At 40.2% G+C, this 15,176-nt stretch overlaps 1 protein-coding gene across 2 annotated transcripts in view; it reads left to right on the top strand.

Moving 5' to 3' along the window:
* Positions 1-15,176, top strand: part of rab6ba (RAB6B, member RAS oncogene family a) — a 71,000-nt gene that overhangs the window by 51,332 nt on the left and 4,492 nt on the right. For both annotated transcript variants that reach the window (XM_076880091.1, XM_076880092.1), the window contains exons 6-7: positions 4,467-4,560; positions 6,731-6,797. In XM_076880091.1, the coding sequence (XP_076736206.1) occupies positions 4,467-4,560; positions 6,731-6,797 (161 nt within the window). The remainder of the gene's footprint in view (positions 1-4,466; positions 4,561-6,730; positions 6,798-15,176) is intronic.

Here is a 15,176-nt window from a genome sequence, read left to right as displayed (position 1 = left end):
GTTAAAATAACCAAATTGATGATATTATTATACAGTTTTTTTAATTTTGTTTTTGTTTACATAAAAGCATTTGTTGTCAGGAAGTCCAAGAAGTACATCCAGCAAACTGTGACATTACAATGTGGGCATATCTTATACCTTAGTAAAATTTTTACCCATGAGTTATCTGCCAAGCTGAAGTTTTGGTGGTTTGCTAGTCTGGAGATTTCAGGTGTGTGTTAACACTATGCTCTAAGAAACTGGAAAAAATGAAAGAGCTAGAACTCAGACTATAAGGGCCTCGGTTAGCATGTTCACCTCATACAAATAAATATTAATTAATTATTCTAGAGTCAAATGTGAGGCAGACTGGGTAATTAACAGGACAATGATCCCAAGCACAGCAACAAATCTCCAAGAGAATGTCATGGTGTGTCCTTGGTATGTCCTTGGTGTGACCCAGTATTTTGTATTTAATCTATATTTCTTGATTATTTGTTATTCATGGTTATAGTTCTCTTGAGGTTATATTTTGTTGTTCTAGCTTCTAATTTCAGTCAGTGTATCTTCCCAGTGTCCGTGTCATGTCTTCTCTGTGCTTTTTTTCCCTGTTCCACAGTTCATGCTTCTGTCTCAGTGTCAAGTCCGCGTCTCTGTGTTATACGTCCTGTTTTACTTTGACAGTCTTTGTCTTGTTAGGTCTGATTACTCCCAGTTGTGCTCTCCTCCTGTGTCTCATGCTGTCTGTTATTCCCTCTGTGTTCCTAACCAAATTCTAGTTCGTAATTCCTGGTTTGTTTTCGTAGTTTAAGTTTCCTAGTATTAGTTCCCTGAGTCTACATGACTCAGGGAACTACATGCTGTAGTAGGTTTTTCTACACACTGCTTCTGTATTTTGGTTTAGTTTTTGTTAAATAAATAATGTAGAATAGAATAGAATAGCCCTTTATTGTCATTGTACATGTGCAAAGAAATTGTAATTGCTCCACACCAGCTGTGCCGGAATACAATATAAAAAGTAGACAGTAGGAATAAATAGCAAATATATATATGTACACACATGTATACAAAATAAGAGAAAGGCACGTGTGTCATTTGTTGTTGCATTACTTTTACATTAATTCTAAGACCTGATAGGGACCGGCTAATTCTTTATTGTGTCCTGACGTGTAAAACCTTTGAACTGACAGAGGATGAACTTTCTTTTTTTCCCATGATTGTATGAACCACAGCCAGTTTGACTGAATGATAAATGACCTCACAGTGCTTCCCATTGTTCCCGCCACACCACTGGAAGGGTCAGTTCCTGTGGGGAAACAAAAGGCTATGAAAAGTAACAGAACTTTGGTTATAAATGGTTATAAATGACCGCTTGCTAACTGGAAGGTTGACATTGAGCGTGGTAACGAATGAAACGTAAGAGTAGGTTTCTGTCTGTAAACATGGGTGCGAGAACTAAAACCGATCCCCTGATTTACTGATTAAATGTAAATATACTCAGGAAGTCTTTATCTTTCTTTCTCCATTTGTGAAATACAAAACTTTACTGAATGTTGGGTTTTCCTCCACAATCAAGTAATTTAAATGTTATGGCCAGCTTTATTTTAGCATGCAGTAGCAGCAACTTTGACGGCCTTAGAGAGAAATTCCCTTTGGCATGTTTGTGTCTGAACTCTCAGCCTGTCAGTAACTGTGAAGGGGAAGCAGGAAAAAATGCTGCTGATTGCAACTTTCAGAATGTGTCTCGCTGGACCTGTCAATAGAGGTTCATGGCCACAAAAACAACAGGCGAAGTAAAAAAGCTCTGGTTTGAGGTTACACTGAGACTGCGTGGGAGCTGCAGGTCTGCAGTGGTGTATACACACACATAAATTATCCCACGCAGTGTAAGAAGTATATTTATCATCTTCAGCTGGTGGAATTTCAGGTGATGTCTTTATATGCTTAATAAGCTTCAAGCTATTTTAGAAATGTGTGCCTCCAGCTAAAGTGCTTAAACTCACTGAACCTTTTTGTCTTTAATTTGATGATAATTTAGCTTCGGTGCAGTTTAGTTTTTCCTTTAATGCAGTGTGGACGTTAAAGCCTTCCAGTAAATGTTCCGTGGTATAGAAGTAAAGGCTGTTCAGTGCATTAACATCACCTCACCATCCTCTTCCAGCGTGCTTAGGTAAATCAGTAGTTCCAAGCCTGACAGCAGTTTGTTGAAATCAGTGCAGGAAATCTGAAACCCTGCAGGTTTTTAGTGCTCCAGTTTCAACCAGCAAAATCTTAATGAAACAATACTACATAGTGTCCTATCTCTTGCTTATGTGCTTGGACTTGCAACAGATGATACTCCATAATTGTTACCATTATACAATATATTACAATGCAAACAGCTTTTTGTACAGGAAATTCACTGACAGCTGTACAGACTGTTCTCAGCCTCTTCAGGCAATTTGTGACTAACACTGAATCTTAAACATTTTCCTATGTAATATGTGCACATCATTTTTGTTAGATGACATTTTTTTTTCCTTTCAGTTAACTAAAATCATTTTTCCACAAACAGCTTTAGTTTCTAGTTGACTACAGTGTCCATGTAGGCATAAGAAAAGCATCAATATTAGTTTGGTGGAGCCATATTTTGGACTTCATGTGAATGCAAGCCTTGAACCTGCATTCTTTTTAGGCCAGCAGGGGGCGACTCCTCTGGTTGCAAAACCCCTTTTTTTATTTTTATTTTTTTTATTTTTTTTTTACCTTTACAACGATTTTAAAATAAGTCATTGTTAAATTTTTTAAGATTTCTTGAGGAGAAACAGAGATTCATGTGTGGCGATGTGCTGTGGTGTGATGAAATGATTATCAGGAGGAGCACCTCTCTGAGCCGGGCTCTCTTTGTGTTTGTTGCTTTGTTTATTCATGTGTGGTGGAGCTTTTCACAGTGCTTAGTGCTTAGGGGAGATAAAGTATGCAGAGTTTAGGTACCGTACATCCCCAGGAGCTCTGTATCAGAGAAATCTAGTGTGCATCATACACTAGGCAGCCTCAGCTATGCGAGGCCTGGTGTGAAGACAGGAAGCAGCTCACCACATTGTTTTAGTCCCTTTTTTTTCTTCTATGTTTTTGATCCTACATCTTACCCCCAACCATGTCTTGACATGCAGACAAGAGGAGCTAGGGATCAAATCTCCAATCTTGCGACCTGATCTACCTTCTAAGCCACAGCCACGCCCTGCTGACCCTTGATGTCAGAACTGAGCTGAAAAGTTCAGCCTCATTCAACCAGTTGTCACCAAAACTGCTTATCCAATACGGGCACTGGTTCCCTGCGTGCTCTTCCAAATCCTGCACAAATGTGATTGGTCAATTTGACTCAAACTACAAGCAGAAAGCCATAAAAAAATCCACAAAACCATCACTTGTTGGTATCCACCCTGAGGCTGTTTGGTGCATGTTTTTCTCCCAGTTTCACTGTTAAACCTAAAATCCAAAAGTCTATACATATAAAAAAAAGAATCACCTGGTCTGGTAAAGTGTATTTTAATGAAAAGGAAATAATGATCAAATCAGTGCTTTTGTGAAGGGATTTGATTACTGTGAGTGACATTATTGTTGGGATAATCTGTGCCGCGAGAGAGAGCTGATGTCAGTCATTTCGATTACAACTGTAGTGCTTTTCAAGTGTGCGTGAGCGTTGCTAGGATGCCACATATCCCACATCCATCACGCACTTTTCTTTCCAACTGCTTGTCTGATGATGACTAAGGCACCATGTTGTTTAAGTTGGAAGTCAGACAAATGCATCCAGAAATAGTCCCAGAAGCTCTGGTGCAACTCTGTCAGGTGGTGTTATTATGTAAATACGTCTCTAGTGCACTGTTTTCTGTTCTCGCTGCAGGAACTTCTATTTCTATCCCCGAATCTCTTTCTTCTGCGCAAACGTGACGTTACTGAAAGAGGCAGGAAGCGGTAAAATATGAGGCTGCCGTGTTTGAAGCTTTGAAGAGATCAGTCGGATGTTTTTAACGGAGTAAACACCTAACAATGCTTTCTGTGAGGACAGACTGGTCTAGTTTTCCGGGGCCGATTTAAGCCGCTTGTCTTAACGAACCTGCTGGCTGTTGAGGCTGTGGAGTCAGCAGGATTGAGCTGATCTCTCTGTTTGTGTTAATGGACACCTGACACAGTCTCAGTTTCACAGCGAGAGCCAAACAATCGCTGCCAGATTCATTAAAATGTAATGCAAATTGGCTGTTATTAATTTCTCCCAGGACAAAGTAATTAATCACTTTCAGCACATTAGCCAAGCCTGGTGTATCCTCACAGCCTAAAATAATAAGCTGCTAATCGTGCACTTCACAGTGAGTCTCTCTGCAGCATCCATTTGTCTTTGATTAATGTTAATATGACAAAATTAGCCTTGGCTTTGTGTCCAGATAAACAGTGTATTATTATCTCCAATCTGCAGTGTTTTGATTGAAACGACTCTTCATTTACAGGCAAATCACAATCGAGGAAGGCGAACAGAGGGCTAAAGAGCTGAGCGTCATGTTCATAGAGACCAGTGCCAAGACGGGTTACAACGTCAAACAGGTGAGTGGGTTCAGAGAGAGCCTTGTGTTGAGCGTTTGCCATTTCTCCCTGTGAGTGACAGGTGCAGTCACTGAAAAGCTGCCTGGATGGAGGGCAGCTTAAAGGTGCTTCCTGTCTCATAAAACGGTTTCACGGCCGATTTCTTTCTTAATACGTGATTTGCATTCAACGTGCCTTGCTGGCAGTCTTCAGGTTTCAGTATGTTGAATCCTGGATCCTTAAATAGCATCTCAGGCCTCATCGTTCCACATCTGTAGCTGCATGTGGGAGCATTTTGGCCACTGGCATGTTGGCTTTTTGGAGACAGCAGTGACCATATTATTTAGGGTGGAGTGCTGAGTTGTATGCTAAAGTTTGCTGGCTTGGTTATTAAGCTTGTTATTAAGATTGTATGGGAGCGTCACACAGACACAGATACCTGCTAATTAGTGCTCAGCAACATCCAAATAAAATCCCAGAATTTCACTCATCAAAGGTGAAGCTCCCACTTCTTGGACAGTCTGTTCAGTACAATTACCCGCACAGCAAGCCAAGTTATTTAATATAATTATTATTTGTTACCAGGCTTATGACCTGCTGTGCCTGTTCCCTTCGCTCATGTGTGAAACCACAGACATTTGTCATGTTTTTCTTTTTATTTATTTCTTCATTAAAATACTGTAAGTGGTGAGCTGGCAGTGTGACTGTTAAATAGTTAATTCTGATTGATTAACACATGAACAACAGCACAAACATGATCCAGAGATCCAGTTAGGGATTCCAGTTAGCTGAGGTGAAGCTAACTGGAAAACCGAACTGGAATATGCCTCTATTCCTGTAATACCGTGGCTGAATCATAGCAAACTTCACTTGATGAGGATGGAGTGTTTCTTCCTCCATATTTATACCCTCCATGTTTATTTTAGCTGCAGTGTGTTCACATCCAAAACAGAGAATGGTGCAATAAAGCTGTTTTTTATCGAAAAATTCATTTGTTAGCACTGTTGGTCAAAAACTCGGCCCTGCTGCTGCTACCAAGGCAAAGCTCTGCATTCATTCTCTAAATGACATTTACTTACTAACACTAATGTTTAGAAAAGATTTAGGGCTTTCAGATACAAAGAGAAGCATAGCCTGGTTCATCAAAGGTGTTTCTGTTCCTGAACAGATGATCTTTGTTGGAAACAATGACTGTCTGTGAAGTTAATAAGCAGTGAGATGAAGGGAAGCTGCACTGTGTCTGTCAGTGAATGGTGTTCCTGGCGGGCGCCTCGCTCGCCACACAGCAGCGGAGACAGAGGAGGCTATTCTTCACCTTATTTCTGGGCACTAACAGTGAAATGGCACCGCTGAACAGAGCACTGTGAGACCTGCCGAATAAAGGTCACAGTCCTGCCTTTTACAAGCTGCTGGGCTGTGCCAGCCTTACAGCAGAAGGCATTTATTTTTATTACCTATACTGGTCTATAAACATGATTTGTTATCGGGGTGTAACTTGTCACAGATTGCCGACAAGATATTTGGGGTCATTTTAAAATGGTGTTATCATTTGCAAATTTGTGACTTCGATGAAGAATCCTCCAACCTGGCCCATCACTGTCAGTTGACTTTTTTGTGTATAATAATTTTAATATTTTTAATGAAATTTTAATGAAAATTTTTACGTGATATACAATGAATATTTTCTGCCTTACAGGCACGTCCAAATTTGTTACATTTGATGAAATGTTCAGGACTGAAGACATGTTTAGGCTCTGTTATAAACTGCAGCCAAACATCAGTGGCACAATCTAAAGAACAGGCATGGCTCACCCCCAAGCCTCTACTTTATTTATTTATTTATTTTAATAAGGGGTTATCTGATTCGCTCCTTGTCTGGCTTCTCACCCGGATCTAATTTGCCTTGGGAAAATTGCCTCAGACAACATAACTCACATTTTCTGTTTAGATTTCCTTGATGTGGAGTGGCCCAGCTCATATTTTTCAGAGGATTTATTTATCCCTTCCCCAGCTCTTTCAATTAATAATGTAATACTTTAATGTAATAACAATTAATATGCTTTATTTTGTATTTACCTTTATTTTTTTGACCCTAATATGCCACCACCTGAGCTAATCAGCAAATGTATTAGGATTAGATTAGACGCTAAGTGTTGTGTGACCCTGTCTTTATTCTGCTCTTGTTTTTCAGCTGTTTCGGCGTGTAGCTGCTGCCCTTCCAGGGATGGAAAGCATGCAAGAAACCAGCAAAGAAGGGAGTATCCTTTAAGCAGCAGGCACATTATTGTTGGTTTGCATGGTTCTTCTCTTACACACCAGCATCTAATGTCACTGTACCACCCACCCTTTACCAGTCGCTTCACTCGAACTGTATTTTTGTTATTTGGTCGTTGTGTGCTTTGCCCCCACAATCCTAGCAGGTGCAGTTAAAGATAAGGGAAAATACAGACAGTATAAAACACTGTTGAGTCACTTGTAGGTTTTGAACAGTCGAAAGTGTCCTTGTTAACATTTTGGCTGACGGCAGACTGCAGACACACACGAGTTCGGTCAGTAAGTAATTCGTCAATGACGTATGACTTTGTGATTTTGCGTCTGCATATGATCACAGTGGATTTTGAATCAAAGAACATGTGTTTGAAGTGCAGACATTCAGCTTTTATTCATGAGATTTAACTAAAAATTTGCGTTAAATTATATCCATTTTTATACAATCCCCTGTTTTCAGATTAATCTAATGTTCATTCAAATACAGATATTTGTTCTACTGGTTCTTTCTCTATGATATGAAATCTCTTTTTTCCCAGTATTAGTAAATCTTTTATTTAAATTAGGTATTTTAGTTTTAGGGTTTTGTTTTTTTGTTTTGTTTTTTACTATCAGTCAAATTTGTAACAAACAGCTACCTTTTTGATTCTAGTTAACACATTTCTAATTGAAGTAGCACTAAAATGAAATTGTTCTGTGGGTTCATAACCTTGATAAACTGACATCCATTACAAAATCACATTACAGTCCTAAAACAAGGATCACATTGTGTTTCTGCACAGGCCTGAGCTTGAGGTGGTAGACCTTCATATAGTTAGCCAGTCTTCTTTTTTCTTTTTTTCTTTTTTTTTACCATATATTAACTTATTTCGCCCGCTTTAATATAGTTATGTAGAGATTGTCTGATAGTAGATTAGATATCCCTTTATTATTTGCACTAATATAGCCTTTATAAGCATGATTAAATCTTTAATTAGACTCAGTCTGTTGTTTTAAATAATAAATTTCCAAGAATTTGGAATTAATTGCATTAGCTATTCAGCTTCTTTTTGTAATTGAATTCAAATACATTTTAAACCCTCCTAAAAAAAACGTAATATCGCGAAAAACAGAAAAGAGGAAACATTCTGTTTTCATGCCATCAGTCACCGCACAGGTGGTGAACTCTATTTAATAGACGACTGCCACCCGTCTAATTAAAGTGTTTTCAGCGCGACACTCTCAGGTTTTTGTTTTTTGTTTCATCGCTGGTGCCTGACAGGCAAAGGAGGGGGCGGTCAGTCAGACACTCAGTACCTGCGGTTTTGTCTGCAGTGTCTCAGGTTTGCTCATTTAAACAGTGACAGGAGTCTCAGCCATCAGCTGCATACACCTGTCCTGACTGACACCTCATATCTGCTGCTGCCAGCCGAGCATGTCACAGCTTCACCTGCGGACGGTTTGTCGGGACCTGAAGCATTAAACCCTGGCACAGTACGCTTTTTATTCAGGAAGTAGGAGGACCGTGAATGCTGCAAAACACATGAATTTTCACAGAGTGATTACTGCATCACAGATAGTTCTCCAAACTAATGAATAATAAACTTGTTTGAAAGAGTAATCTACTATTACTATGAAATAAAACACAAACGGCTAATTTATTAATTTATTTATAATTATTCTACAGAAAACAAGTGTTTACAAGTAAGAAGTCACAGCATTAACATTTAATCACCACATTATTACTTTGAAAATCAGCCTGCCTGGGATGGTCTAAGCCTGGGTGCTGGAGAGTAGAGTTTGTCTGTTAAGTAAACCTCAAATTAAGGAGTGCAGTCTAGTCAAGCAAAACTGGACCAGAGCTTTAACCTCTTAAAATACTTGAGTGTCTTTGAGAGTTTGCCTAACCAGTCTACGGGGCTTTTGCCTTGGAGAAAGGATTTCATTGCGTCCCTTGAGGTGTCGTCTGGAGATTCCTGCATGCCTTCAACCGTAGCGAGGCCCCAGTGGGCACTGAACTGGGTCAGAGCTGCCCTTCTGTTCTTGAGCTATTCGGTGGAGGATGCTGGAATCAGTGGTCTTGCCTCGCCCCTGGCTTCACCGAGCGGTGACCTCTAACTCACACTGGGCCAGTTTGCTGTTAAGTGTGAAGCAGCTGGGATGAGAATCAGCACCGCCACGACCTGGAGTAGTCACTCTGGATTGAGGATGAGTTAAGTTGCTTCCCCAAGTGGAGGAGCCAAAGTATACTGGGGTCTTGTTCAGTTGGTGAAGCCCTTAAAAGCCCTTTTCCCTAATTCTGTTCTGATTTTTGGGCCAATCAATTGTATGATATTGTGAGAACAAAGGCTGTATTGGTTGTGGTTTTTACACATATAAACAGATAAATAAGAGGGAACCAGCCCAAGGAGATTGATAGATAAAGACCAACCAATGGGAAAATCTGCAAATATACAAAGATTGACATTTAGCAGCAGCATACAAAGAACAATGATGTACACGATTTCCATAGCCAGTAATAAAACATAAAGCACAATGGCAGACAGCATCCAACCTCTTTAGGTATTGGCCAGGTGCATTCATAAAAAGCAGGTCACCTTCATCCAATAAAAGTCAAAAAGTTGCATGAATCAAGTGTTTTCTCACTTGGAGGGAGAAACAGGATTGATTTCTAAAAAAAGTAACTTAGTTTTAGTTTTAACTAGACACAAGCCTTTGAATGTGAGTTTTAAACGACAAATTCTGATCTATAATGATCCCTAGATACTTGTAAGATGTCACCATTTCACAGAGCAGAGCGTTAAAGTGAAGCTGCTATTTACTGACTGAGAGAGGTCTAAACAGTCAGTAGTGGCCGAAAGAATAAATTGGCAGATATAGATGATGTTTTGTCCCTTAGAGATGGGGGCAAAGCTGTCCTTTAGTTCCTAATTTTGTGAATTACATATAATTGCTTTTAAGCTGTCACGGGGTTATTTGGTATTTATTACTTTGATACTACGTGGTACTTATTGCCTTTTCATTATTTAATGATCACCCCATTGTTACCATGTTATTTATGAGCTGTAAGTGCTGCTGATTTCATGTAAGGATGATTTTCAGCATTCTGCTTTCTGTGAAAATTCACTGCATGTTTTCGTATCTGATGTTAAAGGAGACAGATGAAGCCAGTGAGACAGATTTGGCTGTAATTTTCATCAATAACCCTCAGGCAGTCTGGGTTTCTGCTTTCATTTTTACAGTTGTTACTTTATCTGATTACATTTTTATACTCAACAGTGAGGTAGACTATTTCCCACATTTCTCTTTCTATCATAGATTTTTCGGGTCAAGAAAAACTAGCAGTTTTCAACCTAAAGTCTTCAGATCCCATTGCTTTTTCAGGCTTTGTAAAGTCATTTAAATTTCCCATCATGGCCTTTGTTCTGGGACCTCCTGTTCCTTCCATGTGCGTAAATCCCAACACAAAGTAGAACGAGCATCTGTGACAACACATATGACTTTAATTATGTCAGATGCAGCCTGAGAGGCGATGGTGGGGGGAAGGTGGGTTGCAAAGTGGGATGCACGTCTGATCTTTTTTGATCTTCAGAATAAGGATGGTGATATCAAGCAGAAAAAGCCTCAAGTATTTGAGTTTTAGATTCTTGAAGATATTTCTCATCTGAAATACATCTGCAGTTCTAAAAGCTGACTGGGAGTCGAAGGAATTTAATTTACTGGAGCTGTCACTTTGGAGGCAGGCCTGACATCACGTGGTTGTGACTTGTTGCCCCACCTTACCATGATGTGAGATACTAAGGTCACCCCGGTTGAGGTGGGAGCGGAGCTTGGGAAGGGATTTCAGGACTGCGTTATAAATATGTGGCTGATAGTTGGTGTCATAGGCCACCACATCTATTCATAGATGGCCGTTCCAGTTGGACATGGATGGCCTCCTTTACTCATCACACCATCTGTTTTCTCTGTTGATTATGTGAACATTTCCATGTTCCCCTCATCTTTAATGGCGAATCTCTATCTGAGTCTTCTTTGATTATTCTTAAAATTTGTCTAGAACATATTTCGTGTCCATCTATGACATGTTTATATTATGGAACAGCTTAGAAAGGCACAAACTTGTCTGTATATTTATGATCTCTCAAGTCACACTGTATATCAGGACAGAAAGTAGGATTGAATAATACTGTGGTGAAGCACTGGCGAAGCAGGAGTGTCAGAGATATTCAGGTGTGCTATGTGGGGGCTGCTGTAACGTCACACTGCCATCTTCATGCAGGGATGCACTGCAGAGATCTAACGAGCTCACTTCTTTCTAAATTTCTTAAACTATGATGAGGAGGAGTGATTGCAGCATTAAAGTGTACATACAGCCACCTGATGTTTGTTTTAGATAGGCTTGAAAATGTGTGAATCATAATATAACCCATTCTGTGTCCTAAAACTGCTAGCAGAGGTAAACACGACCTGGCACCCAGCAGACAGAGCGAAGGAAACATTCTTTTAATTATGCCTAAAGCTGAGCTGCATTCACAGTTTCTGCTGCTAATGTTGTCATAGGCAACTAAGTGAGCAGTCTGTGAATATGTTCATGCAGCATTGCTCAGAGAATTTCATTACGTTTGTGCTGGTAGTGGCCATGATGTGCCCGTTCTTCTTCAAATAAATAAGAAATAATACCACACGTACTGAAAATATTTCTACTGTAAGTTTGTCATCCTGTGGAGGTAAAAGTAACCGTAGCAACCGTATGAGAAGCGTAACCTGTGGTAGAAAATGCTTTTTAAACCTAAATTTGTCAACAGAGTCAACAAACATTTTATGATGTGTTATATGAGATTTATCTGGAAATTATTTCCTGGTCCCCAAACAAATGTCCAGAGGATTTACCGTCATGTCTGCTATGCTAGCTAACAGCAGTAGAAACTGAACTTTCATAATAAGAGCCCTGGTATTGTTGTCTTGACTGGTTGTCATGGGATGAATGGTGAGGCCAGTGCAGAAATCCTGCAGAACTGCACTCTTGTCAATGGCCAGCAGAGGGCAAGTCGTGAATTCAAAAAGAAATCAGGCCTGCAGCACCTTCGCTCTGGGACCACAGTAAACACTTTTATAATGAGTTTATGCTGCACAGGGAGCTGCTTAGTAAAAGCTGTACTTTGGAAAACACACTATGACTGTATATAAAAGATGGATGTAGCTTCCTAGAAAAGTATGTTTATTATATAAAATATGGTCAAAAAAGATGATAAAACAGGAAATGCCTCAGAGGTTTGCATTTGGTGTCTCTCAGGCCTCGCTAGTCGAACCCAGTTTAGTTTTTACTAAGAGTTGTTCTGGTGTTATAAACTATCTAATAGATTCGGTAAGCTAACAGCACTCTGAGGTCCTTGGATCATTTCTTTATTGCAGCCATGTTTCCTGTTTTAATGAAGCATTATGGATGTAGGGTGCGAGCGGAGTGAGGTGGTGCGGTGATGGATGACAGGTGATGACAGCAGCTTTGTGGCTCTGCTGACACTGTCACTTAATGGAGCAACTCCTCTGTTATTGCATTGTGAATGTTATTAATCTCACCGGGAGAAGGGCGCAGATAGGCTGAGACCAGGATACACGTGTGGAAACTGCTTTTATTACAGTTGGATATTTGTCTTCATATTAAAGTGGTTCATCTCCAACTTCAGATTTTTAGTTTTGGATTCTTATAAAAGGTGCTTTGCATGAGTCACTGCTCCAAATAATCCTTACTTACTTAGTGTTTGAAGCCAGAGACATTAGAAGGATGACACAGCATGTCTTATTCACACGAGCACTTTTTTTCTACATCTGAGTGCTTTCTATCTAACGCTCACTCTCCGATGAATACATCAGCAGCTTTTGGGACTGGAGCACCCAAGAATTGAAACACAAATCTTCGGATTAGTAGATGACCTGCTCTACCTCCAGAACTAAAGCCACCCCGATAGATTTACATACAGAAATGTCCAACTTCTGAAAAGTATCCTAAAGTACATGCTCAGAACTCGGTTGGGACTCTGCTGAAGTGTCACTCAAGCCCAGATTGCTTTGATAGCAACCTTTAGCTCATCCATGTTTGTGGGTGTTTGTCATCGTCTCCTGTGTTCTTTGTGGGGTTCTGCAGTAGTCCTGGCACTGTGGGCAGGTGCTGGGAGAGGAAATTGGCATCCCCATTAAGCTCATTGACAGATGGAAGCATGCAGTGCTCTTAAGTCTCCTGATGGATGGCTGCTCAGTCACTGTAGACCAGTCAACACCAGCAGATGAAATGCACAAGTACTACTTTTTTTTTTCTTGGCTAACCATATCTATAAAGTGAATTAGTTCTACTGACAGAGACGTTTGTATTGTTCGTGTATGAATCGAGCCCTTAGTGAAACTGCAATCTAGTGTAACTTTGTGTCTGTGTAACTTGTTGGGGGTGGAAGGCTTTCTAAAGCTTGCCTTCATTAGCTTTAATTGGTAATCCTGTACATGCTTCTTTTCTTTTTTTACATCCTGGAGAAAACTGAAATGAAAGTTAATTCAGGGTCAAACTTTGTAAATATTTAATCTGAGTATCCATAATTGGAACGGAAGAGATGACATATAAATAACAATTTGCTGACTCAAATGGTAAAAGGGAATGAAACGAATCAAATAAAATACTGAGTGAGCAGAATGAGCTTTAGCTTTGTGGATTTCTTTGAACAGTTTGTCCCTTGTTGCCTTTAATGGCTGGTTTTAAATTGGGGCCAGACAGGTCGTGCTGATTTATGCTGGATGTCACCTGTGCAGTGCAGCCTTCTGCTCTCTTCCTGAGAACAGCTTCCTGTCTAATCACAGCGCCTCATTACCGCTGCGGCGCTGCAGATGGGGAGAGTGAAAAAGGTTCTTGACCCAGATCGAGTGCTGGGGTCATCCATGTTTGTAAGAGAGAGAGGAAGGAAAAAAGAAATCGCATCAGACCAGGATTATTATAGTTTTTATTTTTATTTGTTTTTTGTCCTTTAACTTGAGTTTATTCCCAGTTTCCAGAGTGGCTTTGTTGGTTTCAGTTCAGTTTTCATTGTTTGTCACTGTTGCTCGGTGTGGAGCACAGGTGTGGCTCACTGAGCTGGCAACCTTTGTGCCAGAAGGTCACAAGGGCTCGGGTTTGATTCCCTCGGCCACTTAATCTGTGTTGTTCTAGCGGATAAGCAGGCTGTGAAAATTTACCAAAAACCATAAAAACTTCAAAAAAATTATAGAACAGACAATAGCTTTCATTCATGGATTTAAGTTTAGAGTAACTGTCTCCATGTCGCCAGCAACAGCAACTCTTTAAGATTTAGGTGAATTTGCAGCTGATTCCACATCGAGGAGGCTGCAGAATTTTACCGCTTTTATTTTTCCAAATTCTCCATGATAGACAGTATTTACTGCCTATATATAAACAACATCAGCACTATATTTAACAGCAATATAGTACAACAGAAGTAGAAAGTAATGTGAACTTTTCCTACAAAGCTGGTATATTTCAATCTGATTTTAAGCTGTTAAACAGATATTTGGAGCTGCTTTGACCAATCCCAGCTAAATTTTTCAGTATGCTTTAGGGACAGATGTGTCCCCACCTGGGTTCCAGGCTCACTGGTGACTCTGGGTTGGATGAGCGGTTAGGAAACAGTTTACCAGTGCCTCATTAACCACTGCTAAAACATGCACACTAGCTTTTCAGGCAGCTAAAATATTCCAGTTTGATGGGGCTCATTTGGTTTGGAGATGTTGGCAGCCTCAGTTTCCAGATGGGATCCAATCCAAAGGGGAACGTTCCTGTATATGTTGCATTTAACCGCCGTCCTTGAAGTGACACATAATGACATGCAACCATTAAATATAAAAATATACACACCTGAACTGCTGCCTGGAGCAGTTTGGACTGGTATCTGTCAGCCACACTGGGATTGTTTCTTAAATCACCTGCATGGAGTATATAGGTCACAGTTTTTCAGGCCTCCTTCTTACACATGCATCATGTTCAGCAGAACAGTAATTAGTAAGTAGGAGGCTGCTGCTGCTGCATTTATCAGTAGGTCATCATACAGAAGCACTCAGTCATGGTTTACTTTTGCCTCCATAAGACAAAAGAGCTCATACTGACCGGGAAATAGACAATAACAGCTCACCGGCATTGTGGGAAAAATCATTCTGACTTACAGAAGCTACTCATTAACACGCCTTTGTGCATCAGCTTCCATTTTCAGCTGCTAACAATAGACGAGAGGTTTCCTCGATGAGCTGGGTAATGCCAGCCTCATGAACAAAACACGTTTGTCAAATCTCAAGGTTCACCGTAACACCATGACAGGTCTGCCCGTCCAAGAGCGAGTCAAATTCTTTACCGATTCTTT

This window comes from Maylandia zebra, linkage group LG23 (genome assembly GCF_041146795.1).
Source record: "Maylandia zebra isolate NMK-2024a linkage group LG23, Mzebra_GT3a, whole genome shotgun sequence".
Classification (NCBI taxonomy): Eukaryota; Metazoa; Chordata; class Actinopteri; order Cichliformes; family Cichlidae; genus Maylandia; species Maylandia zebra.
This window is presented reverse-complemented; position numbering and strand designations above follow the sequence as displayed.